Source organism: Eschrichtius robustus, chromosome X, assembly GCF_028021215.1.
Source record: "Eschrichtius robustus isolate mEscRob2 chromosome X, mEscRob2.pri, whole genome shotgun sequence".
Taxonomy (NCBI): domain Eukaryota; kingdom Metazoa; phylum Chordata; class Mammalia; order Artiodactyla; family Eschrichtiidae; genus Eschrichtius; species Eschrichtius robustus.
Window position 1 is genome coordinate 41359008 of NC_090845.1, and position 26181 is coordinate 41385188.

At 42.7% G+C, this 26181-nt stretch overlaps 1 protein-coding gene across 1 annotated transcript in view; it reads right to left on the reverse strand.

Moving 5' to 3' along the window:
- MAOB (monoamine oxidase B) overlaps positions 1-25531 on the reverse strand; it is a 110601-nt gene extending 85070 nt beyond the window's left edge. The window contains exon 1 of the mRNA XM_068532572.1: positions 25408-25531. Coding sequence (XP_068388673.1) covers positions 25408-25453 — 46 coding nt within the window. The 5' untranslated portion in view covers positions 25454-25531. The remainder of the gene's footprint in view (positions 1-25407) is intronic.
- Between the last annotated feature and the right edge of the window lie 650 nt (positions 25532-26181).

Sequence of the window (26181 nt, forward strand, 5' to 3'; positions counted from 1 at the left end):
ATGATTCAGTTCCAAGAAATAATATCAAATGTGGAAAAAAGATTATTCCTAAAGATCTTTAGTGCAGTGTCGTTTATAATAACAATGCACACGCATAATACATAATGTCCAATAATCTGGTATTAGTTAAGTAAGCTTATTTGATATTAAATTGTGTGCATAAAGGCTGTAATAATGTGGAAAATGCTTATGTTTTAATATCAGGTGAAAAGATATAAAATTGTGTCTGTTCTATGACTATAAATATAAATGTGTGACACACACACAGAGAAAACAAACAAATGCATGAAAAAAGGCTGAAATAAAATATACCCAAATGGTAAGAGTGGTTGTCTTTGGATGATAAGACTTAAAAATGAACTTATGAAAATAATTCATCCAGAATTAGTAAAAAAAATTTATTAGTTGTGATGCCATATGAGTAGTTTCGTTTACTGGGCTATTTCCAGGATTCATTGTATAAATGATTGACTTTTTGTTATAAATTTATACTTTTTAGAGACCTAAAATTAAGCACTTAGAGTCACATAGTTGCAAAACTTCTCTGTAAATCATAGTCTATCTGCCTTTATATTGTCACTAACCTTCCCTATTTCAGAAAAAAACTGTATGCAAGTAAATTGACAGAAGTGCTTTCCCAAAGCTGTATATCAAATCTAATAAAAATAAACTCAACTACTTGAAATTTTATGAAATTTACTTCAATTACAACCTAATGATGACAGTGGGGAAAGGAGCGAAGGATGTACATTAGTTTTTCAAGGCTCAGGAGCTGTTTCCGTTAATTGCTTTTTCTTTGAACACCACCAATACATCTTTATTAGATTACCCTGTAAATTTTGGAACTTAATGACGTTGTTTATATTGTGCTTTCTAAACTGACGAATACAATGCAATTATCGCTCACCCATTAAGGGATTGAATTTGGCATCAAGATCTGTATTCCAGGCTCACGGGCCAACTAAAACGCCCCAACGTTCATAGGAAAATTGTTACTAAGGAAAATACTTTTTTAAAAAAAATTTATTTATTATTTATTTATTATTTTTATTTTTGGCTGTGTTGGGTCTTCGTTTCTGTGCGAGGGCTTTCCCTAGTTGCGGCAAGCGGGGGCCACTCTTCATCGCAGCCCCTCTTGTTGCGGAGCACAGGCTCCAGATGCGCAGGCTCAGTAGTTGTGGCTCACGGGCCCAGTTGCTCCGCGGCATGTGGGATCCTCCCAGAACAGGGCTCGAACCCGTGTCCCCTGCACTGGCAGGCAGATTCTCAACCACTGCGCCACCAGGGAAGCCCCAGGAAAATACGTGTTACATGTTAAATATAATACCTAAATATACACATAAATATATTCATGTAAATATACACATTTTATATATAAGCATATACTTAAATACACCAGGAAGTATTTTCTTTGGTCAGGGTTTTCCTGCGAATGTTGGGGCATTTTGCCCCAAGGATCTCTTCCAGTCCCAACCATCTGGGAAAAGCATACGGGAGAAGCAGGCAGCTTAGCTGGTCAAGCCCCTCCTGTTTCCTTCCAGTTTCCTGGACTAATACAGTCAACTTCTCTTCCCAGAAGGCAACACAAAATGCCATCTTTCTAGGTGCATCCACACTATGTGGTATCCAGAAAATCACTGAAGATGACATTTTAAAATCTTAGGTATAGAGAACAGACTTGTGGTTGCCAAGGGGGAGTGGGTAGGGGAGGGAAGGATGGGAGTTTGGGATTAGCAGAGGCAAACTATTATATATAGAACGGATAAACAACAAGGTCCTACTGTACATACAGCACAGAGGACTATATTCAATATCCTGTGATAAACCATAATGGAAAAGAATATGAAAAAGAATATATAGCTGAATCGCTTTGCTGTACAGCAGAAGTTAATACAACATTGTAAATCAACTATACTTCAATAAAATTTAAAAAAAATCTTAGGAAGATGATTCTCAAAAGGTTAAGCATAGAGTTACCATATGACCCAGCGATTCCACTCCTAGGTATCTACCCAAGAGAAATGGAAACATATGTCCACACAGAAATTTGTACATGAATGTTCATAGCAGCACTATCACTATCCACGATAGCCCCAAAGTGGAAACAACCCAAATGTCCATCAACTAATGAACAGATAAACAAAATGTGGTCTATCCATACAATGAAATATTATTCAGCCATAAAAAGGAATGAAGTATTCATACATACTACAATGTGGATGAGCCTTGAAAACATTATGCTGAGTGAAAGAAGCCAGACATAAAAGTCATTTATGGTATGATTCCATCTATATGAAATGTCCAGAACAAGCAAATATCTAGAGATAGACAGTAGATTAGTGGTTGCCAAGGGCTGAGGGTAGGCGGGTAGTGATGGTGGTGGTGGTGATGGGGAATGGAGAATGACTGCAAATGGGTGTAGGGTTTCCTTCTGCCAGGCCAAAAAAATTCAGAAGTTACATTGGGGTCATGATTACACAACCCTGTGAATATGTTAAAAACCATTACACTGTACACTGGAAGTGAGTGAATTGTATGGTACGTGAATTGTATATATCAACGAAGCTGTCATTTAAAAACTTTGAGAAGATGAAATTTTAGAACTCGATAAGGTTTACAATTATTATCATTCCTCTTCAAAGTTATGTTGAGGTTTTAATGAAAGATGTTGTAACAGGTGTTGTCCATGCCCCACCCTCCCTACATCCCCCCCTCATTCGTTTCTACTTAAGCCCTTGACTGACTCTGCCTCACAACTCAGTGGGGATAACTGTGGAGTATCCTCCACTGTCTCCCCCGGGGTCCCCAGCAGGATTGAGCTCCGGTCACCCACAGTGGAAACAGGCTTGAAAATTCATCCTTTTTGACTTCCTTACCTCCTCTAGCCTTCCAAACCCCTCTGGGGTTTGCTGGGATCACTTCCCAAATAAATGACTTGCACTCACATTCTGTCTTAGGGTCAGCTTCTAGGGGAACCCAAGCCAAGATACATGCTACTCTTTCTTCCTTTCTCAAATAATAGCCATATCTTGCCCCACTAGAAAGATCTAGAATGATGATAATTGGTCAAGTTATTAAAAGAAAAAACACAGACACAGAGAGATAGATTTAGAATTAGATTTTGTTGACTTGGTTTTACAAATAATGCCGAGTTTCCTTCAACTGCCATAATAACTACAGCCCATCTTTACATGCCAGGCTGCATGGGGAATGTGGTGGCCTTTGGAGCAGGGGTCTCCGGAGCCACTGTCTTCCCTGGGGGTTCCAACCAGAGGATTCTGAGACCTCAGCCCACAGGTGTAGAAGGAGCACCTCCCAGTGCAGCGCTGTGGATGGGGCGACTGCAGCGTGTTCAGTCCATGGAAACAGCAGCAAGGGCTTCAGGGGATCAGAGCAGGGACACTAGAGCTGGCAGAGACTAGCAGATGGAAGGTTCTAGAGTCAGCCAAGTTTTGGTGACTAGGGAACCCTACTGTCCTTTGGGGTTCAGTTAGCATGATGGCCCTACTCAGAGGGACAGAACAGCAGACGCCATGGAAGCACTGCCACCAAAGTACTGAAAGCTTAAAACTGGAAACTTGGTTGGTACTCCTACATGTTGAATTTTTGCTGAAAAGTTTGGTGGGAATAGTCAGGTCTTTTCTGAGAACGATGAACTAATTGTGTTCCTTAGCAAAAACCAACCAACTAACAAACTAAAACCTCACAATGAACAGAATAAACGTATGACTGTTTCATTTTTGGTATTATATTTTCCAAAGTATGCCATCCTCCTAGTTTATATATATATTTTTAAATTAATTTATTTATTATTTATTTTTGGCTGCATTGGGTCTTCGTTGCTGAGTGCGGGCTTTCTCTAGTTGCGGCGAGCGGGGGCTACTCTTCGTTACTATGCACAGGCTTTTCACTGACGTGGCTTCTCTTGTTGCGGAGCACGGGCTCTAGGCCCGCGGGAAGGCTTCAGCAGTTGTGGCACAAGGGCTCAGTAGTTGTGGCGCACGGGCTTAGCTGCTCCGCAGCATGTGAGATCTTCCCGGACCAGGGCTCGAACCCGTGTCCCCTGCATTGGCAGGCGGATTCTTAACCACTGCGCCACCAGGGAAGCCCCCTAGTTTATATTTTTAAAGATGGGCCTGATCTGAAACTCTGGGAACCAAATGCATTTCAGAACTTCGAATTTTTCAGATTTTAAGAGTGACAAAACAGTACACAGGTGTATATTATGTAATAGTCCTAATGACAACTGGGACAACCACTCTGAGATCACCTGCATTATTATGTCTGCAGTAAAACATATGACTAATAGCAAACCAGACACATCAGTTCTGGTCAGCTCTTGCTGAAAGCTCCTGAAAATACTTTCAATTTTCAGAGCTCTGGGTGTTTGGGAAATGCAGATAAGGGACTGTGGCCTGTATTATGGTAGATTAGAGCCATAGCTGTCACCAAATAAGTGCTGAGGACATGGATGTTGAAAATGGGACAAGAAGACTCAGGGAAAACGAGGACATTCCCTTCATTAAAAATATAGTTTTGCCAGTCAACTAGGTGGTTTAATAGTTACTAGCCAATCATCAGAAGAGCTAAACAGACACTTCTCCAAAAAAGATATACAGATGACCAAGAGGCACATGAAAAGATGCTCAACATCGCTAATTATTAGAGAAATGCAAATCAGAACTTCAATGAGGTATCACCTCACACCAGTCAGAATGGCCATCATCAAAAAGTCTACAAACAATAAATGCTGGAGAGGGTGTGAGTAAAGGGAACCCTCCTACACCATTGGTGGGAATGTAAATTGGTATAGCCACTATGGAGAACAGTATGGAGGTTCCTTAAAAAACTAAAAATAGAACTATCATACGACCCAGCAATCCCACTACTGGGCATATATACAGAAAAAAACCACGGTTCGAAAGGATACACGCACCCCAATGTTCACTGCGGCACTGTTTACAACAGCCAAGACATGGAAGCAACCTAAATGTCCATCGACAGATGAATGGATAAAGAAGATGTGGTACATATATACAATGGAATATTACTCAGCCATTAAAAAGAGTGAAATAATGCCATTTGCAGCAACATGGATGGACCTGGAGATTATCATACTAAGTGAAGTAAGTCAGACAGACAAAGACAAACATCATATGATAGCGCTTATGTGAGGAATCTAAAAATATGATACAAATGAATTTGTCTATAAAACAGAAACAGACTCACAGACTTAGAGAACGAACTTATAGTTACCAGGGGGAAGGATGGGGTGAGGGATAGATTGGGAGTTTGGGACTGACACGTACAGACTGCTATATTTCAAATAGAGAACCAACAAGGACCTACTATCTAGCACAGGGAACTCTGCTCAATATTCTGTAATAACCTAAATGGGAAAAGAACTTGAAAAAGAATAGATACATATATGTATATATGTATATGTATAACTGAAAAAAAAATGAACCCTGTTATTTGGGAAAAAAATAGTTACTAACCCATCATAATAACTACATTAAAGTAACTCAGAAAAGAGGGATAACACAAAGGGGTCCAAATGAAATTTAAAACCCAAAGTTCTAAAATTTGGTTCTCAAAGAAAGGCTTAATTAGCCAATCACTATTTACTGTGAACTTACTAGGTGCAAGCACTGTGCTAGGTGGTGAAAAAGACAGAGTGTCTGCACTCCTGGAGTTTATCCCAGGGAGGGCAGGAAAGGTATAAAACAAGGTGCCATAGGAAGGAAGAACTGGGGGTGCAGTGTAGTTTGCGGGAAAAGCTATCAGATAAGGAGACCCTCCCCCTAAAAAGTAAGTTTTAAAATAAACTCTGAAAGATGATCAAGAGTTACCAAAGTCGTAGGTAGGAAGGAGCAAAACGGAGCAGGACCCTGTGGTCCTTGCCCCCCATGTCCTCAACCTGCCTTTTGTCTGTGGAAAAACTTTAGCCGAAGAATAAGTTTAATCAGAGAAGTGAGAAAATGCAGAAACAAAGGAAAGCAGTCCAACAAGACTAACTAATAATAGTTTAGTCATTAAAAATAGTCAAGGACCTTTAAGTTCCTCCTCAAGGGCTATAGATAATATTCAGAGCCATATTTTTTGAGCTGTCTTATAGATACCAAACCCCCAACAGGTGGAAGAAGTTAACAACTACATGATGACCAGACTGGAGCCATGACATAAGCTGCCACAATTCTGAGAGCTGGCCTCAAAGAAATATGAACAAACCGACCTTGGAGCTAAAGACTAACTGTACTTAAAACAATCAAGACGACACTGGTCAGACCACCGCATGACCAATTTCAAGATGACTGTCAGAGCTGACTGTGCTGTTTCTGCATGTAGCCCCCTCCCTCGGCCTATAAAAGCTCTTGCCCCCTGATTGTCAGTGGGGGGGAGTCGGCCTTTGGACAGGACTCTGCCCTTCCCTCCCACCCCTGCTTGCCGGCCTCTGACATAAAGCAAACTTTCCTTTCCACCAACCTTACCTCTTTATTGGCTTTCAAGAGGTGAGCAGCCGGACCCCACTTCCAGTAACAGGAGGAGAGCTAGGAAGAGATCCACATGAAGAGCAAATGCAAAGGCCAGAGAGAACATGGTAGATTATTTGAGAAGTTGAAAGTGGGCCAGTGTGGCTACAGAGTGAACAGAAGAAGTCATGGGAGATCGGGCTTCCACTGTAGGCAGGGCTCAGGTCTGCAGTGTGTCTGGGCCACAGTCATCATTTCGGACTTGATCTTGGGTTCAATGGAAGGTTGCTGAAGGGTTTGAAGCACACGATTAACCTCCTGAGATTTATATTTTAGAAAGATTATCCTTCCAGGAGAAAAGTCTGGAAGGATACATGCCAGGCCGTCAACACAAGTCACCTCAGAAGGGTTGGGATGGGATAAAGGCCGATGGGTAGTTAGCTTTTGTCTTTGAACAACTTTGTTTACATCACTTCTGACAATAAATATTTTTTTGTAACTTAGAAACATCAAATTTGTGCTTTCCCCACTAAAAACAAATTACTCTTCCTTTAGTGCAAGAAAGGACTGGATGAATGAACCTTGAGGACATTATGCCAAGTGAAAGAAGCCAGACACAAAAGGACAAATAGTGTATGATTCCGCTTATATGAAGTTCCCGAGTAGTCAAATTCATAGAGGCAGGAAGTAGTATGGAGGTTACCAGGGGTTGAGGGGAGAGAGGAATGGGGACAGAGTTTCAATTTAGGTTGATGACAAAATTCTGGATATGGATGGTGGTGATGGTTGCACAACAATATAGATGTACTTACTGCTACTGAATTGTACACTTAAAATGGTAAATTTTACGTTATATATATATTTTATCACAGTAAAAAAGGAAAAAGAAAAAGAGTGGACTGGAGAAGGGCTGGACCAAATGACAGGACCTAAACGAGCAGACTCAGAACTACAGCGGTCCGATGTGCAGAACCCCAGGTCTGGAGGGACACGGAGACGGTGAGGTGGACAGATCCAAGCTATATTTTGCAACTACAGCTAATAGGGCTTTAGGAATAAGAAAAGGAGAAAAGAAGAAAGTATCTAATATCCAAAAGCAGACCCTGAAACAAGGAGTTGGATGCCACTAGTTTATTTGGGAGGTGACCTCAAGAAGCCCCGGTAGGACTCTGGGGAGATGAAACAAGGAAGGGAAGGTAGGCAGTAAAGACACAGTATCTAGCAGGCTGTTACTGTGGGCAACTGGGGCTTGATCCCACTCGAGACCTCTGGGAGACTGGGCAGAACATGCCTTAGTGATTCCAACTAAGAGGGGATTGATTGATCATGTCAGTCTTAGGAAGACGGCTGTTCCTGGGGGCATTAACCCCACCCCACTGCTGGCCTGTCCTGAGTGGAAGCCCTTATGGGTTCCAGTGGCCAGAGAAAGCCCTCAGGCATAGACTTGCAGCACTCAGTAGCCGTAGGTCCCTGTATATGGGAATGGGTGCCGAGGGGAGATGGTGGGACCCCTCCAATGTCTGCTACCAGAGTCAAGGGTCTTGGCTTGAAAACTGGTCTGAAGGTGATTCTATTTCCCAAAACAGGGAACACTGGAGGTGAAGCGTGTAGGTGCTGGCACAGGAGGCTAAAGGAGCAGCTAGAGAAGGAGGAGGGAAGCATGAAACGGTGGGATCATGGGAGTGATGAAAAGTGATGTTTTAAAATGCCCGGTTAACACATAGCACGAGAAGCTGAAAAATCTTAGTGGGAACTCTTCTGGAAAACACTATTAGTTAAATAACAGGTTATAGGACCCAAAGACCCTTATACTGCACTGTACCACAAGGCTCAGATGCCAAAGACAGAGGAAACAAGTAACAGTGTAAGAGAAATAAAAGCTTTCAATGTGTTTCCACACTCCATCTCTTTCTGACTTTCCGCTTCATGTAAAGTTGTACAAATCAATATACTGCACATACCACCTAATAGGAAGGATATATTTGTGGAGGAAAACAACCCCTAATATTGCCTTTCTTATATGTACGGAATTAAATGTAACCAAGGTCCTTTAGAAATACCAGGCAGATACTGTATTTTTGTTACTATATTTTGCATGTGTTCTTCACACATAGCTGCAAAGGTTTTAGCAGCAAGATTGAATAAGCTCTCACTTTACAAATTACTTGTAACTTGAAAAATGCAGACATCATTTTTCATTGTCATTGAGGTCTTCATCCATTGTATTTAAAAAATATTGAAAAACAATGCCAAGAATTTATATATAGAATGCATGATTTGAAGAGTGGCTTAAATTCTAATTGCTCATACTTTTAAAAACCCCTATTTTTCTATGAAAAAGTATTCAAATATCTTAACACACACATATATTCACTGGAAATTTACAATTCACTAATGCTTTGAATTTTAAAGATTGGTTTTAAACTTGCTCTCATGCAATCTTTAAACCTATAAATTCCTTTCAAAGGAATTCATCTATGGGAAAGGAAGCCATATTTAAAAGATATCTGTTTACTGAAATATACCTTTTAAAAGAACACAGTAGGAGAAAAAAAAATGCTCTCTCATTTCCATCAGCTTCTCATAGTATTCCGTTCACAAATAAAATCCAGAAATAAAGCAAGCATAAGCCCCCCTGATTTTTCTTTTGCACATAAAATGTTTTTGCCTCGCCTACCTTGCAGTCAGCTCAACCTCTTTGTACTTTTTCCCCATTTCTCAGACCGGTCCACTGGAAGCGCAATATTGTGGACCAGCAGACTGATTTATCTACAGAAAACTCATTTCCCTCTGGACATATTCTTCACGAAATCAGAGAGAAAGGAACAAGGGGAGAAAAGCAGATCACAGGCAGTGTATTTTGGATGTTCTGCCTTTTATCGACTAGGGCGACCCATGTGATTTCCTTTCAGATTGTGGCCGTTCCCGCATGCAACCCAATTTCTGATGTCAGAAAAGGCATTTGTGATGTTCTCCATACCCCTCCTAAGGCCAGAAGTATCACACCATCTATGAGTAAGACTAAAAAAGGTAACAGAGGACACAACACCTGGAAACCCAAACCAAAGTTATCTTAGCATCTATTCTAACTTGGTCCAAGGGTGATCTCTTGAAAGGTACACAGAGGCTTCTTTCATTGAAAAAGGACGTTTTTGTGCATGCATCAACAATAAATAGGCACAAGAAATGTAATTTAACATGATTCCTTGTGTGGGCGCGCCTGTGCTAAACTGGAACTGTTTCCTGATTGTTCATTCCTAGCACCTGGCACGTAGAAGGCCCTCACTTAATGTTTTCTCAATCAAAGGCTAGCAGCAGATGGACAGAAACAGATGGGCATGCTGCCAGCCAAGATTTTTCGGTAGATAGTAAACAGAACAGGCTGAATCACAGGATTAAAAACTAGCCCACAATTTCCTTTTACAGACATTTCCATAAGTAATGTGCTTCATCTTTTTCAATCAGAGAACAGAATCTTCAAAGTGTCAATGTCATCATAATACTAATAGTCTAGCTCTATAATCTTTGGTTTGGCAGGGCATGGGAAGGACAGGCTCTCTCTCTCTCCTCTCTCTGTTTTGCCGTGGAATGTGACAATGTGTTGTCCCTCTTGGACTTTATATAATGCTGAATTATATATAGCCCTTGCCTTTTTCTATGCTTTTCCGATCATCTTCAAAAAAGTAAGCTGGTAGGGAAAGTCTTTCTTTGTCTCCCTGTTGCTCTGCACTGCCAGACCTTGAGCGCCTTGCTTTGGGTCCCCTCCCTATTCTGTGTCCATCAGTCACACACAAGTCAGCCTTTGAGGGGTTATCCTTTCAGTGATGTGCGTGCAATTTGAACAAAGACCTCTGCTTAGAATCTTCAGGACCCAAAGCACAGGATTCCTGCCTTTCTCAATCCAGCAGATGGGCCTTCCCTAAACTTAGACTTAAGTCATCCCTAAACTTGGACTTAATGAATAGTTGTGTCCTCTGCCCAATTGTGAAACCAAGAGCAGATTACTATTTTTTTAAAAAGGCATTCATTTTTCTGGCCTTTAAATTGTTTGCTGAATCACACAGAGAATACTATCTCTGGACATGCTGATTCAAAATGTTGCAACTCATTTAAATGCTACTAATGGTCATTTCCAAGAAGTACAGTCAAAAGGTTACCTGTCCAAACTCTACAGCACCCTCCCTTGCAATCACGATCTTCTATCCTTCTCGTTCACTTGTTCAAATCCATCTCATATGAATGTCCTTTAACCCAAGACCCTCGATCTATGAACCTTTCCACTCAAATCCTACCAACAGCTCCCTCACAGCCTCACTTTCTCTCTTCTCCTGAAGGGATTCCACCATCCATTTCTAGAATCACTCTCAGTTATCTCCAATTCCCTATAAGAAATCCTACAGGAAGCTGCATGAAATGGTTGTGGTATTAGGGGAAGAACAGAGATTGACACCAACAGCACCATTTTGCCAATAACCCAGAATCTGAGCTGGATCCAAAATGGTAGCCTGGGAGAGATGGATGGCTCCTGACCTGAATCGTCTTCACAGATTAGGGGTGTCTGTTCCATAATTTATGCCTTGGCTGCACTGCCACAAATTTCTCCAATAAAGAAAGACATCCACATTTGTAGCAAGTCCAGATCAGAGCCTATGAATCTCACCTCTAAATCAGCACACAGAGTGGTGACAGAAGAATTGAATTCCCCAGAGCTTGTATGGGCCAGTGTAGTGGCCAGCCTCCACCATCCACCCCTGTTCCAGGGACTCTCAGGACACCTAAGAGAGATTATCCAGAACTGATGAGGCTTACCACCCTCCCCGGCCCTGTTGGCATCTTGCATCCTGGAAAGGGCCAAGTCCTTTAATGGCCTCCACCTCCAACTGACTGAAGCTTCGTGGTTAGAACATCTTGTGATGTGCAGAACAAAAATGCTGTTCAATTATTGTCTGTCTAAATTAGGGTCCATGGCAAGAAGCTTCTGAACCTGATTTGCCTACAGAAGCTTTATCAGGGTTCAACACGAGGAAAAATGTAAGTGAAGCAGGATTGGACAGAGGAAGAAGTTGAACTGAAATGCAGTCACAACATAGGCCTCAGTCAATCCTACAGGGGGCTCCACAGCTGAGATGGCCCTTCAGAGTTGTCTTGCATTGAGGCAAGGGGGCCAGGCCTCTATATCCCCACATCTGTTGCAGGAAGTCAGCTCTCCCCCCAGTCAAGGGCAATTTCCAGAGAGGGACTCAGCTGTGAACAAGCAGCAGCCAACACTCTCAGCAGGTGGGGGCATAACTGTCCTAAAGGGGGCTTGGGCAGCCCACTACAGCATCCACTACACTGCCATTTTAAGGCCACCGGCAAGAAGAACAAACCTGAAATTTCAATGCCACGTGTATATTAGAATGTAGATTTAAATTTCAACCACTTAACGCTATATTTTATGGAAGAATATTTGAATTGGCTAATTATCTCTCTAATAAATCCTATCACCAAGTCTTCCTTTGGGTCCTCTGAGGCCCTAAGGTGAAACTGCCATCCTCCTCTCCTCTGTGTCATCAGAACCAGATGAACTTATCTTTCTCAGCACACACCACCCCTCAAGAGAATTCACCTGTATGTGGCTGCATGCACCTCCCTCTGCTTGGTGTACCCTTCAAAGATGGAAACATGGATTACCCATCTGGATATTCCCACGTCTAGCCCAATGCTTGGTAAATAAGGCACTTGATAAGGGTTTATTGAATGAATGAATCAATCAACGAATGGGCAAACCTGACTTCTTTTTCTCCCCTGCAGAAACAACAAAATAAGAAAACATGTTTGATGAAATGAGGATAACTCATTTGAGTGTATGCCTTTATGTGTGCTTACCATCAGTACTTAACAAGGGCTGTTTCACTTTCACTGGCACAGCATAAAAGGGCTATTCTGAAAACAATCAACTGTATCTTATAGGACTCCTAAATAAACCAAAATCTATCATAGGATTTGAATGCAAACTAGAGAGGAAATTAAAATGTAAAACATGAAACAGCTGGTTGATCAGCTTTTACAATAGACTGTGGACCAAGGCTATATTCATGTCTTATCTAGACGGGTAAAAATAATCATAGAAAATGGTTTGCTACAGGACTATCCTTTTTTCTTTTCTGCACTGAAACACAACAGAATTATCTAATTAATGATCTCAAACTTCTAGAAGCACAGGATAATGGTATTCAAAAAATTTTATAGCACTATAAAAATATATAAATACCTAGGAAATCATGGTAGGCATAGAGCATTAATTGCAAAAGTGGTTTGCCTGCATGTCGTAGAGAGCAAGAATTACTTGCCACCACTGAAATTTTACAAGACTAAAGATCATTTACAAAACCTAGCACCTACAATTTCATTAAATTACAACACTGAGCTGGTGAAGAATGATGCTTTTCTCTGTGTTGTGTCAGAGAGGGAAAAATACTGGTTTCCTAGTGAAGTAACTAAGAAGCCCATTATTAAAATTCCACCTTAAACTGATGAAACTTTCTTGGAGTGACAATTTTGTAATCATTACTAAATGCCTTAAAAGGATTCCCAACACTTATTTCTAGGAATTTCCTAAAGAAATAATCAGAGTTATGCACAAAGGTTTGGGTATAAGGATATTCATAATAGCTTTGTTTAAAATAGCAGAAATTTGGAAACAGCACAAATGTTCAGCAATAGAAGATTGGTAAATAAATATAATCAGATGAAATAATATAAAGTTATCAAGATCGTATAGAAGAAGAGCATTTAAGACATGGTTAAACATTCATAATATGTTATTTATTTAAAAAGAACTACCAGCGAGTGCAGTAAATACAGTAGATGGTTTGCAAAAAGAAAATATAGGTGACAATAGTAACAGTGGCTGTTTTGTGTGTGTGTGTGGGGAATCAATTATAGATGATTTTCATTTTCTGTCTCTTTCTGTAACTTACAGATTTTCACAATAAACATATATTATTTCTGCAATTCACCGTATTAAAAAAATGTTCCCACATCTCCAAAACAATTCCTTAAGCTGTAAATAACCAAGAAGGAATGTGATTTCATCTTTCATCTACATCAGTGGCCTTTCTTCCTAAAAATTTTCGAGGGAACTTTGGTTATTAATTTGATTATTAATTCTTCACTTTACCCTAAGTTATCTGAAAGGGAGCCGTGTTGGATAACAAAACTTTTCCAAAGAGCGTGTTGCTTTAACTGGAAAATAACCCAAAGAAGTGAGATAGAATTAAACATAATTATAAAGACACAATTTAAGACAGAAACACAACTGGGATCACAGGAATAAAAAGTAGCTCCAATTCCAAAAGATGAGGTCAGGATTCCAAATTCACTATAAAAGAATCATTGGGAATGTCTGCAAGGTAAACGAAAAGGGGGGATTATTTAGGCTGGAAGGAGAGCAAATAAAACTAAGGACCTAGAAGGACACCTTCACCATTGCGGAATTCTGATAAATGCTGCTGCTGCTGATGAGTTCAGAGTGAAAAATGGCCCAGGTAAGGGATGAGATGACATGAGATCAAGAGTGTAAACTTCTGACATGAAGTTGAAATGAACTAGAACATGACATTTAAGATGCCATTAAATGGAGACTACGGTAACATAACTAACATTTGAAAGGCCAAACCTACCTGAACTTGCTTTCTGATTTTGCCCTCTCTCTCGCAAAACAACAAGTTTCAATAACAACTTTTATGTTACAAAACAGGATGAACTATTCACTTTGTGTTTGAGATTGCCCAAGATGTGTGTTTGTCATTTAGTAAGCTGGGTCACAACCCTTAGGAAGAAAATCTCTTTGATCTTATTTTTTAAAAAAAGGGAATTTAAAAATACAGTCAAGTCCTTCCATTTCAATTATAAAACTTCAGGGGGGAAATACTATTTTTTGTGATACTTCTTTTCTGGGTATGTTCTCAGCAAAATAGAAAAAAGGAGAGTGTACCATTGAAATACTTCTTTCCATTCTTGCCTCCCCTCCCTTTCTCCTGCGACCTGCCTTGAGCTTCAGGATAACTCAATTCATTATACACAGCTGATCACCTCTCAATCTATTCCTGAATTACTACCCATCTTTTGGCTGCCCTGGCTCTAGGGTTGCCCTCTTTCACCTATCAGGCACACAACTGCCCATCTTACATTTACAGTAAAAACTGTCAATGTTTCCTTCTTTCCAACCACAGAAAAATGTAACCAACTCACTTTGCTTCTCCTTGCTTGATCCTGCCCTCCTCCTTCTAACTTTATTACCCATCATCTCCCCATCCTACTATTCTAGACTTGCTGTACTTTCTACCTTCCTATCAACTGGAGCCTATGGCCTTATATTATTCCTCCCACCTTTAAAGCCTCTCTCTTCTTCTCTACTGACCCCAAATCTTAACTGTTCTTCAGGAACTGTTCAAATTCCACTCCTTTAAGGAGAACTTCTCCAATTCCTGGGGTCTTCAGTGATTTCCTCTATCTAACTTAGTTCTTGGGTCCCCCAGTACAGAACTCAATTATTATCATTTTGACCACGCCGCGTGGCATGTGGGAGCTTAGTTCCCGGACCAGGTATCGAACACACAACCCCTGCAGTGGAAGCGTGGAGTCTTAACCACTGGACCGCTGGGGAAGTCCCCAGAACTCAATTATTTATTATTTCTAGTCTTTTCTTATTGCCTATATGTGCTGCTCTTGTGTCTCCAATTGCATTCTAAGTTTTCTGAGGGTAGGAACTTGTTCTTACTCTTCTTTCTATACCTCCCTGTGTTAGTAAACGAACACATGCTGACTGGGACTTGGTTTTCTGCAGTGCCTTTGTTTACTGAGTTAACCGAGGAGACTGAAGATGGACCCATTTTGTGAACTTGAAAGTAGAAACAGTGCATTCGAAATGTTAGTGATTTTTATCTTCCACTCAGCATCATTTGGTGAGGTTCTTGTTCCAATTGCCCTTCCTCCTAAAGCTGAGGGTTCATCCTCCAGGACATTGATTTTATTCAAAAGAAGTGGCTATGAGGCCGAGACCCAGCTCTTTGGCCTCTCTTGGTCTGCATTTCCTTGGATGGAAAATCAGATGTTCTCAGTAGCAGGTAAAACTAAAGATGCTTCCATCTTCAGTCACCAATGATTCTACTAGAGCAAACCTTTCTTTGTCCTTGCTGTGGGGCATGCAGGATCTTAGTTCCCCGACCAGGGATCGAACCTGTGCCCCCTGAAGTGGAAGCACGGAGTCCTAACCACTGGACCGCCAGGGAATTCCCTAGAGCAAACATTTTTTTAGCACCGAAGGAATTTATGGGATTTGGATGATCAAAGTCAGGAAAGAATTTTATACCATTCTCAAGGGAAATAATGACTTTTATTCAGAGACAGTCCTAAAAAGCTAAGCCCAACAAACTTGGGGCCTTTGCCAAATGGTAATGCTGCATTTTTCACGTCAGCAAACTTCCATAAGTATTCTGTTATGGGGACAAAAACACTCATTCTGAACAGGGCCTCTCAATTTGGCTCACTTTTTGGACTTACAAGTGCATTCGATCGTGTATGTTTCCAGGATCCCCTCAGTTAAGTACTGCCTGCTGACTTTTGTAAAAACAGCAGAGTTAATATTGATTGAGCATTCCAGAAGTTAGCCCCAGGACCATCACTCCACTTAATAAGTGAAAATCTGGAGGCTAAGGAAGTAGGTTACTAACCCAAGCTATATAGTTAGGGACACAGGTAGGATTTGAACCCAAGTCTTAGGCTCCCAGAGTCCTTGCATTTAACTTCTGCGTTATCCTGCTTCCTCCAGGAAATGAAAGGTTAGGTCCATTCTTTCAACAGATTTCTTGTTGTAAGGCTTACCTTCTCTGGGTCCAAAGCCTGAGAAGACCCACGATCCTGATCAAGGGATTCTATCAATTTCTGGGGGCTAGGGTGAGCTGGGTTCTTTGCTAAACACCAGAGATAGGGAGATACATTGTACAAAGTCCCTGATTTTGAGCAGCCTATGATCAAGTGAGGGTTCGCAGATGCTTAAACAGGTAATTTACATTAAACATGGTAAATGATATCCAGTAATAGACATACACATGGAACACTGCTAAGACTATAAGTATAATGGCCATCAGATCCAAAGATGAAACGAAAGTTAGTGGGAGTTCTGATACAGAGTCACATGCTATTGTACACATTTCATTTGTCCCAGGTGCTGACTTGACATCTGCCATTATACTATGACCTTGTCACCTGTAATAATTCAATACTCACTAATTTTAAATATTATTAAACTGCAGAAGTTCTACTTCAGTGTCCATCAGTCAAGTGCATATGCATATATAGTTTGAATCTTGACAGGAATAAAGAAATGTACGAACATTAGAATTTGGTGATAGCAACATTTGTTGTCATTACTGATATCTGGAGAAATATTTGACACCGGAACATTATACTGACTTTACCATGTCAATAGAACATGAAAATGCTACCGAGGCCCAAAATATTAGAGAAATAAGTTAGAAGCTAAATTATCTCTTCAAGTTCATAGGGTAAATTTGAGTCAGAGGCCATCTGCGTATTTATTGTCAAAAATGCAGAAATCATCAAAACAGCTGATTTTCTTTCTCTTTTTTTTTGCCCTATCAGTTGCATTTAAAAGCAGATTTTTAAATGACTCTGAAGAACCTGGGGGCAGGACAGGAATAAAGATGCAGACTAAGAGAATGGACTTGAGGACACGGGGAGCAGGAAGGGTAAGCTGGGACGAAGTGAGAGAGTGGCATGGACGTATATACACTACCAAATGTAAAATAGATAGCTAGTGGGAAGCAGCTGCATAGCACAGGGAGATCAGCTAGGTGCTTTGTGACCACCTAGAGGGGTGGGATAGGGAGGGTGGGAGGGAGACGCAAGAAGGAGGGGATATGGGGACATATGTATATGTATAGCTGATTCACTTTGTTATACAGCAGAAACTAACACACCACTGTAAAGCGATTATACTCCAATAAAGATGTTTAAAAAAAAAAGCAGATTTCTTTTTCAGTGATAATCCATATATCTGTGTATATTCTTTCTTTCTTTTTTCTCTTAACCATTTTTTAAAAATTTTATTTTTTATTTATTTATTTTTGGCTGTGTTGGGTCTTTGTTGCTGCACACGGGCTTTCTCTAGTTGTGGTGAGCAGGGGCTACTCTTCGCTGCGGTGCACGGGCTTCTCACTGCGGTGGCTTCTCTTGTTGCGGAGCATGGGCTTTAGGCGCACGGGATCAGTAGTTGTGGCTCACGGGCTCAGTAGTTGTGGCACATGGGCTTAGTTGCTCTGCGGCATGTGGGATCTTCCTGGACCAGGGTTCAAACCCGAGTCCCCTGCATTAGCAGGAGGATTCTTAACTACCGCGCCACCAGAGAAGCCCTCTCTTAACCATTTTTTAATTGAAGTATAGTTAATATACAATGTTGTGTTAGTTTCAGGTGTACAGCAAAGTGATTCAGATATATATATATATATATATACACACACATATATATATTCTTTTTCAGATTCTTTTCCATTATAGGTTATTATAAGATATTGAATATAGTTCCCTGTGCTATACAGCAGGTTTTTGTTGTTTATCTATTTTGTATATAGTAGTGTGTATCTGTTAATCCTCAAACTACTAATTTATCTCTCCCCCACCGCTATCCCCTTTGGTAACCATAAGTTTGTTTTCTACGTCTGTGAGTCTATTTCTGTTTTGTAAGTAAGTTCATTTGTATCATTTTTTAGATTCCACATATAATTGTTATCATATGATATTTGACTTTGTCTGACTTCTTCACTTAGTGTGATAATCTCTAGGTCCATCCATGTTGCTGCAAATGGCATTTTCATGAATTATATATATATATATATATATATATATCTCACATCTTTATCCATTCATCTGTTGATGGACACTTAGGTTGCTTCCATGTCTTGGCTATTGTGAATAGTGCTGCAATGAACATTGGGGTGCATGTATCTTTTCGAATTAGCGTTTTCTCTGGATATACGCCCAGGAGTGGGATTGCTGGATCATGTGGTAACTCTGTTTTTAGTTTTTTAAGGAACCTCCATACTGTTCTCCATAGTGGCTGTACCAATTTACATTCCTATCAACAGTGTAAGAGGGTTCCCTTTTCTCCACACCCTCTCCAGCATTAATTGTCTGTAGACTTTTTAATGATGGACATTCTAACTGGTGTGAGGTCAACTACTCATTGTAGTTTTGATTTGCATTTCTCTAATAATCAGCGGTATTGAGCATCTTTTCATGTGCCTGTTGGCCATCTGTATGTCTTCTTTGGAGAAATGTCTATTTAGGTCTTCTGCCCATTTTTGGATTGGGTTGTTTGTTTTTTTAATATTAAGCTGTATGAGCTGTAAACCAGCTGATTTTCAGACTCTGATGACATACATATCAGTTGTATTACTCAGTGTGTATGTCTTTTCCATTGTTCCAGTGTGAACAAATTATATCAAAACAAATTCTAAGTTATTGTTACAGAGGAAATGGCTGCTCTGATGATGGGCAAAGGTTAAGAGACTGGAACTAACTGTTCCTGCAGTGACATTTTCTCTGGGAGCAGAAGAAGTCAGCAGTGGTAGAGCACAGAGGTTAAGAGCATGGCGTTAATTATGGTTTCACCACTAACCAGCTGTGCCACCTTAAGCAAAGTTGGTAACCTTTCCACGCCTTAGTTTTCTCATCTAGAAAGTAGGGATAATACTTCAAAAAGTGGTTTAAAGGGTTAAAAGAGAAAATGCATGTTAAGTGCTTGGAATGGGGCTTGGCATCTGGCAAGCACACAGTAGACCTTGGCTATTATTGCTAATCAGGCTGACAAAATGGCCACTAACCACTAATGCATCTGAAATGGCAGCGTGCCAGTCGACTCCACTGTCAAACCTTGGGTTGAGGGGGTGGCTAGTGGCCGTGCATGTACACACCCTAACACACACACACACACACACACACACACAAACACACTCGTGGAATATTATCTTGTAACAGGGATGCTACTTCACAGCCCTACTTTCTTGGCTTGTATACGATTTACTAACTCAGATGATAGACGAAAGCCGGCAGCTAAACTGAAAGAAAAATCTTAAACTCCAATTATTTTTAATATATATTTAAGAGATAAACATGTCAGAAATTCTAAACACAGAACAGATTTCTACATGAAGATTTCGAATTCATTTGGTGCTCGGCAGATGTTAATACTAGGATCACCTCACTGTTACTCAATTTAGCATAGAGACAACACTCAAAATGCTGGCTCCTTTATTATTATTAAATAATTAATATTATTAAAGACATAAATAATAGTCCTATTTATTATTTCTTATAATTAAGACAGGAGTCAGGTGGCTGAAAATGAGGACCAGGTCAGAACCGGAATAACAGCCAGCCTGGGGTAGTGATGAGATACAGATCTAGGGCTTTTAAAATGTCTTCTGAAGAGGAACACAGTGGGTTTAGTGGCTCTGAAGCCCAAGGTTAGCCTGAGCTCTTCAGGCTCCTCACCAGAGGGAATGAAGGGATGGGGGTGGGGCAGGATGAGGCCGGAACCATGCCTGCGTATATACCTTGCATCCTGTGGCCACCTTATAAATGCCTCACAGCAAGAAAAATGACTGGTTAGTAAAGAGGGAGATGTGATTACACAGAGGTGTCTGCCTCTGCTCCCACAGATTAAAAAACCCTAGAAGCTAAAAAAGATGTCTCTTTCAAAAGGTACAAGCGACACCATAATGACCACTGTGTACAGTCCTTCATGGGCATTCTTTCTAATCCTAGCAACAACCTCTCCGCCAATAAAGGCATTAGGAGTCTCATTTTAAAGATAAGGCAGCTGAGGGCTTCCCTCATGGCGCAGTGGTTAAGAATCCGCCTGCCAATGCAGGGGACACGGGTTCGAGCCCGGGGACGGGAAGATCCCACATGCCGCAGAGTAACTAAGCCCGTGCGTCACAACACTGAGCCCGCGTTCTAGAGCCCGCAAGCCACAACTACTGAGCCCGTGCGCCGCAACTACTGAAGCCTGTGCACCTAGAGCCCGTGCTCCAAAACAAGAGAAGCCACCGCAATGAGAAGCCCGCGCACCAGAACGAAGAGTAGCCCTCGCTCACTGCAACTAGAGAAAGCCTGCGGCAGCAGCGAAGACCCAACGCAGCCAAAAATAAACAAATAAATAAATAAAATAAAGTTAAAAATAAATAAAGATAAGGCAGCTGAAGAGCAGAGAGGTGAGGGAAATTTTAAGGTGACACAATAGGTAAGTGTAGGAAATGGGATTCATAACAAGTCTGTTTGATGTTTGATGTATGCTGCTTTAACATTGCCATACTGCTTCTCTATATCCTGTCCTTGACTGGGATATACAAATTTCCAAGCACTTCTATCCGATTACTATTTTTTAGAACATTCAGGTGGGTTATAGGAGTCCAGGGAAGTTCTCCATCTTTCTTCATCAAAGGTGAGGCGGGGCTTTTGCCACTGACGTACAGGCCACGTCTGCCTATTGCGTCCCTCAACTCGTGATCCCTCGTGGGCCCTCTCTGACGCCCCTGCCCAGGCCAGTCCTGCCAACCAGCAGCAAGCTGGCCCTCCTGGCCGCACAGATCACCTCCCAGGTGTTGGTTACCACTTGGAAAGCTGGCTCTGATTCCTCCAGACTCTGAGCCAAATGCCTGCCACCTTCACATGGCCAGATCTCCTCTTTCAAGCCTGGGGGAAAAAAAAAAAGTTCTCCTTTCTGCTTCAAGTTTCCCTTTTTAGCTTTTATTTTGAGGCTTGAGAGAGAGCCATTCCAGAATTGCAAAAGATAGTTTCCATGGTTCTACCAAACCAAACTTTAAAACCAAGACTCGGAACAGAAACCATATGCTGCTGTCCAGCTCCATGTGGGAAATGCCATTTACTCTGCCAAGTCTCCAGAGATGACCTGCTCCTCGGGCGAAAGAGATTTCAGGAGGTGTGCATTTATATACCACACACATTTCCCAAACCAAAAAGCTGTTCTACAGTTGCCTTGAAATTTTTCAAACACTAGAAAAGAAAGTTACATATTAACCAGCTGTACCCCAGTACATCTGTTTATCCCAAAGGGAGTGATTAAAATTTGCTGACAGCTTTGCAAACTATCAGAGAATTACCAGAATGACCAGAATGTCCCAAGTTTAATAATTAACAAAGTTAAAAAACCAGAGTCTAATTCAGACTCTTTTAAACCACTGTGTCAGTCACCGACTAATCCCCAAAATTCTGATTTTACCACTTTTCCCACTCTCAATATGATTTGGCAGGACATGCAAAAAGGGTTGGTAGTGAATGGATGTGAATATCAGATCCAATCAACTGCTGCTTTGTTGGTGTAAAGTTAAAGTTCATTGATTCAACTCATTTTGAGTGCTAAATGGGCCAGGCAGAGCTCTGGAGCTGGGGTTAGGGGTTCTCAGGGAGAAACAGAAACACCTCCCCGGGCTCCAGAGGCTTACAGCCTAGTGGAGGAGAAAGATATTGAACAAGAAATGACATTAATATATGAGCAATTAAAAACTCATGGAAAAGAACAAGATGACAGAGGAAAATTAAACAAAGGCATCTAATCCCACCTGGAGGGATTTGGGAAGGCTGCCCCGGGGAAATGACATCTGAGCTAAGATCTGAGGTTAACTAAGTGTTTTTCAGTTTCTCAGTTTCCTCATCCCTCTCATCAAACTATAAAGAAAGACTGTAGGGCTTCCCTGGTGGCTCAGTGGTTAAGAATCCACCTGCCAATGCAGGGGACACGGGTTCGATCCCTGGTCCAAGAAGATCCCACATGCTGCGGAGTGACTAAGCCTGTGCGCCACGACTATTGAGGCCGCGTGCCACAACTACTGAAGCGCGTGTGCCTAGAGCCTGTGCTCCGCAACAAGAGAAGCCACTGCAATGAGAAGCCCGCGCACCACAACAAAGAGTAGCCCCAGCTCGCCGCAACTAGGGAAAGCCTGCGCGCAGCAATGAAGACCCAATGCAGCCAAAAATAAATAAATAAATTAATTAATTAATTTTTTAAAAAGATTATTATTAAAAAAGAAAAAAGAATAACTGTAATATCTTCCTCCCAGTGGAGGAGGTAAGCACGCCCTTGTCCAGTTCTGTCCCAGGCATCCTGTCTTCTCTTTCTGCTCTTGGTTTGGGTCATTTCATGGACTTCAGTGGCTTCAACTAAAATGTCTCTGTCACACAAATCTGTCAGCCCAACTTGTTCCTTGCACTTCCAGCTGCTAGACATCTCTCCCTGGGAGTTCAACCAGCACCTCCAACTCTAGATGTCCCCCTCTTTCCCCCAAGCCTGCTCTTCTTCTTCTGCACGTCCCTCTTTTTGCATCACCATATTCCTGTCACTTAACACATGCCACTCTGTGAATGAAAAATCATCAGTGGTTATTCACTGACCTCAGAAGGAACTAAATCTTTGTGGGATGACATACAAGGCTCCCCACAATTCATCCCAACCCACCTTCATAGCTTGGTCTCTCACAAGTCCCCCCAACACTCCACACTGAAGTTCTTATGTTTCCTAAGCATGAGAACATCTCACATATTTGTGATTTTATATAAGCTGTTCTTTAGCTTCAAATACTTTCTTCATCCAGTCTCCTGGTGAATTCATATCCATTCCTTGAGATCGACTTCAAGTGTCACCTCCTCTGTGAAGTCTGCCCAGATATTCTCAGGCAGAGTTGGACATGCGCTTTGCCCAGAACTTCCTGCTACTAAGGCATCTATCATAGGTCACTAGGATTACTTGTTCATGACTCTGCCTCCTGCCTCAGCGTGTGACTACCCCAGGGGCAATGGCTCTGCCTAATTCATCTTTCATTCCCTTTGGGATAATATGTGGGACAGGAAGCAAATATTCCTTGAGTGAATGGATAATGAATTAATGAGTGGACCCCTCTTGTGACACCTACCGCTTTCTACCTCGTATTGTCTTTGTTTGGATACCTCACCTCCCTTCCTGAACGGACAAATCTTCCAGGACAAGAACAATGTGACCCATTTTTGCATCCTCTACCGCAGCTGGCCCTAATGCCTACTGTTTGAATAAATGAGCAAAACTCTTGTAAGACCTCATACATATGTCAGACTTTGCAAAGCCATTTTCACACACATTGCTTCACTTACCTTTCACAAGGACCTTGTGACCTAGCTATGACTAGTTGGTGTTATCCTCATGTAGAACAATGCCTATTCTATGTAAGGTTCTTGAGAAAAGGCAGATCTACTCACCAGTCCCTTGTTTGGAGAGTTTGGGGGTCAGAGTAGACATTCACCACTGTTGGAAAAATAGCTAAAACCTTATCTATCCTTCCCATACGAGTCTAACATGAATAATTTGAGTGCGCTTGAAGGTTTGGAGTATGAATCAGAAAGGCCAAAATAAGAGGGAAAACAGAAGACTCTGAACCCATTAGACATAGTCTGGGCAAGAAAAGGACTTTGGAGGCCTAGAAAGAGAGCATTCAGCTTCCCTAAGATAGGGTGCTGTGCAAGGCAGCATGGAGGCACATCTAGCGATATTTTCTAAAACACCTAGGTAGATATGATTTTGAGTCCAAGTTCTTCTAGGAGAGGAGATGTCCAAAATACTGAAAGACAATGGCATCTATATAGCCTTAGCCTACGGCAGCATGCTGTTGTGCTTATGTACCTGTGTACCTGCAGCACCGGCCACAGAGCCTGGCATGGGTGAGCTCAGGAGGGACCGGGCAGACAGAAGTGGTAACCTGAGATCTGACTCAAAGGTGAGGAAGGCTGGAGTGGAGAAGCAGCACCCAACATCCAACACCTTGGTTTCTTCACCTGGCACAAGGGAGTCGGAGCACCTCTGCCCTGCCCGCCCCACAGGGAGCAAGGTGGAGCCCTGCTCCTGAGATCTGGTTAGGGCATACTTTAGCTAACACATTCACGGGTTGTGGAGGTGTCCTAATTACTGCTCAAGCACCAGGAGGTCCTGGGGGTTCGGCCAAAGCATCGCCAGGGGTCTGTTAGACAGGCTGTTTTGGAAGCATTGCTTATTTCCACTGACTCCATCCCATAGGGTCCGCCTGACCCTCCTGAGAGGGTGGGTTCCCCCACTGACCCCATCCCTCTTCTGGCTTCTGTTTTTTTGGGGGCCCTGCTGTGTGCACGGCCCCTCTCCCCCCGTGTCTAAGAGGGTAGTTTCTGTCCCCACCCCTGTTGGGCTTCTTGGCCACCGCCACTGAGTGGGGGGAGGAAGGAATGAGAGGAGAAGAGGCATTTGACAAGAAGGCCCTGCAGCCCCAGGCAGACCCATGGCAATCAGGGAACCACAAAGAATCAGGGTCAGGAGGGTCGTTGGTAATCGACTGCCCCAGGGTCCAATCCTTTTTGAACTGGGAGCTGTTCAAGGTCGTTTTCCTGGTTCCAGAATAACAACACGCAGTGGTGCACGCCTGCTCCAAGTAAGGATGTAGAGCTTCCAGGTCAGGCTGCAACAAAGTGACTGACCTTTGCTTGGGGCAAGTGACTGACCTTTATGCCACCCCCTAGTAAGACTCTGTCCCCTGCCCATTTTCTTCCCCCGCGATTTGAAAATTCCAGCAAGCTCAGGCTTGGCAGCTGTCCGGGGAAGAAGTTCAAAGTCCAGCCCCAGACCTTCAACAGATTTTCAGCCCCCCGCTTCTGTCCAGGGGCGCACCAAATCCCTCCCCCGAGGGAGGATTCCGTGTGCACGCTCGGGACCCTCTAGATCCCCTCCGGCGCACGGAGGGTCTAGGGGCTCCTGGGGGCACCCCGCCCCACTGCCGCCCCGCGTGCCTCCCTGGGCGGCCACTTGTCGGAGCCCGGGAGGAGGGAGGAGAAAGGAGGGCGCGCGGCCGCCACTGACCTGAGATGCCGCCCCCCACCACGACCACGTCGCATTTGCTGCTCATGTTGCTCGTCCCTCTCCGGGCCAGCCCGGTGCCAGCCGCTCCGGCGTCTGGATCGCGCGGCCCCGCCCGCTGAGCTGCCCCCGCGCACCAGCGCCTCAGCCGAGCGGCTATATTGCTGGCCGAGGGCGTCGGGTCGCGGAGCCCCGCCCGCCCGCCTACGCGCCGGCCTGGTTGGAGCGCACCGCCCCCGACCCCGCCTGGAGCTCCGCCGCTCAAACCTGGGGAGGGCGGACGCCGGAGCAGAGAGGTCACCTAGGGCCTCCGAAAGTCCATGCCCGGAGCCACCACCCTTTGGCCTTCTGCACTGCACGGTATTTTCCCATCAGCTTCCCTAGAGCGCTGTTCAGCTTGGGGGCTGGGAGGATGGCAGGTTGGGTGTCCTCCTCCAGCACCCCAGGGACTCCCTGGAAAGGAGCAGTAGAGAGAATAGCAAACAGCAAATGAGGGCTTTTCCGGTACCAGGCACCGTACTAAGCATTTTACATGCATAATTCCCAGTTAAACCTTACAACAGCCCATTTTACAGACGAGGAAAGTGAGATAAAGTAGTTAGCGAGGGGCAAAGGCAAGATAAAAAGCCAGAAATAATGATTTTCTAAAAGGCCAGGAAGATTCCAAGACCCACCTTGATCTACCACACAGTATTGCCATTACCTTGGCCTGTACTTGAGTGGGATTGCCAACCCCTCTCACCTGCTTCCGAATACCCACATCTTTCCCCACTCTCC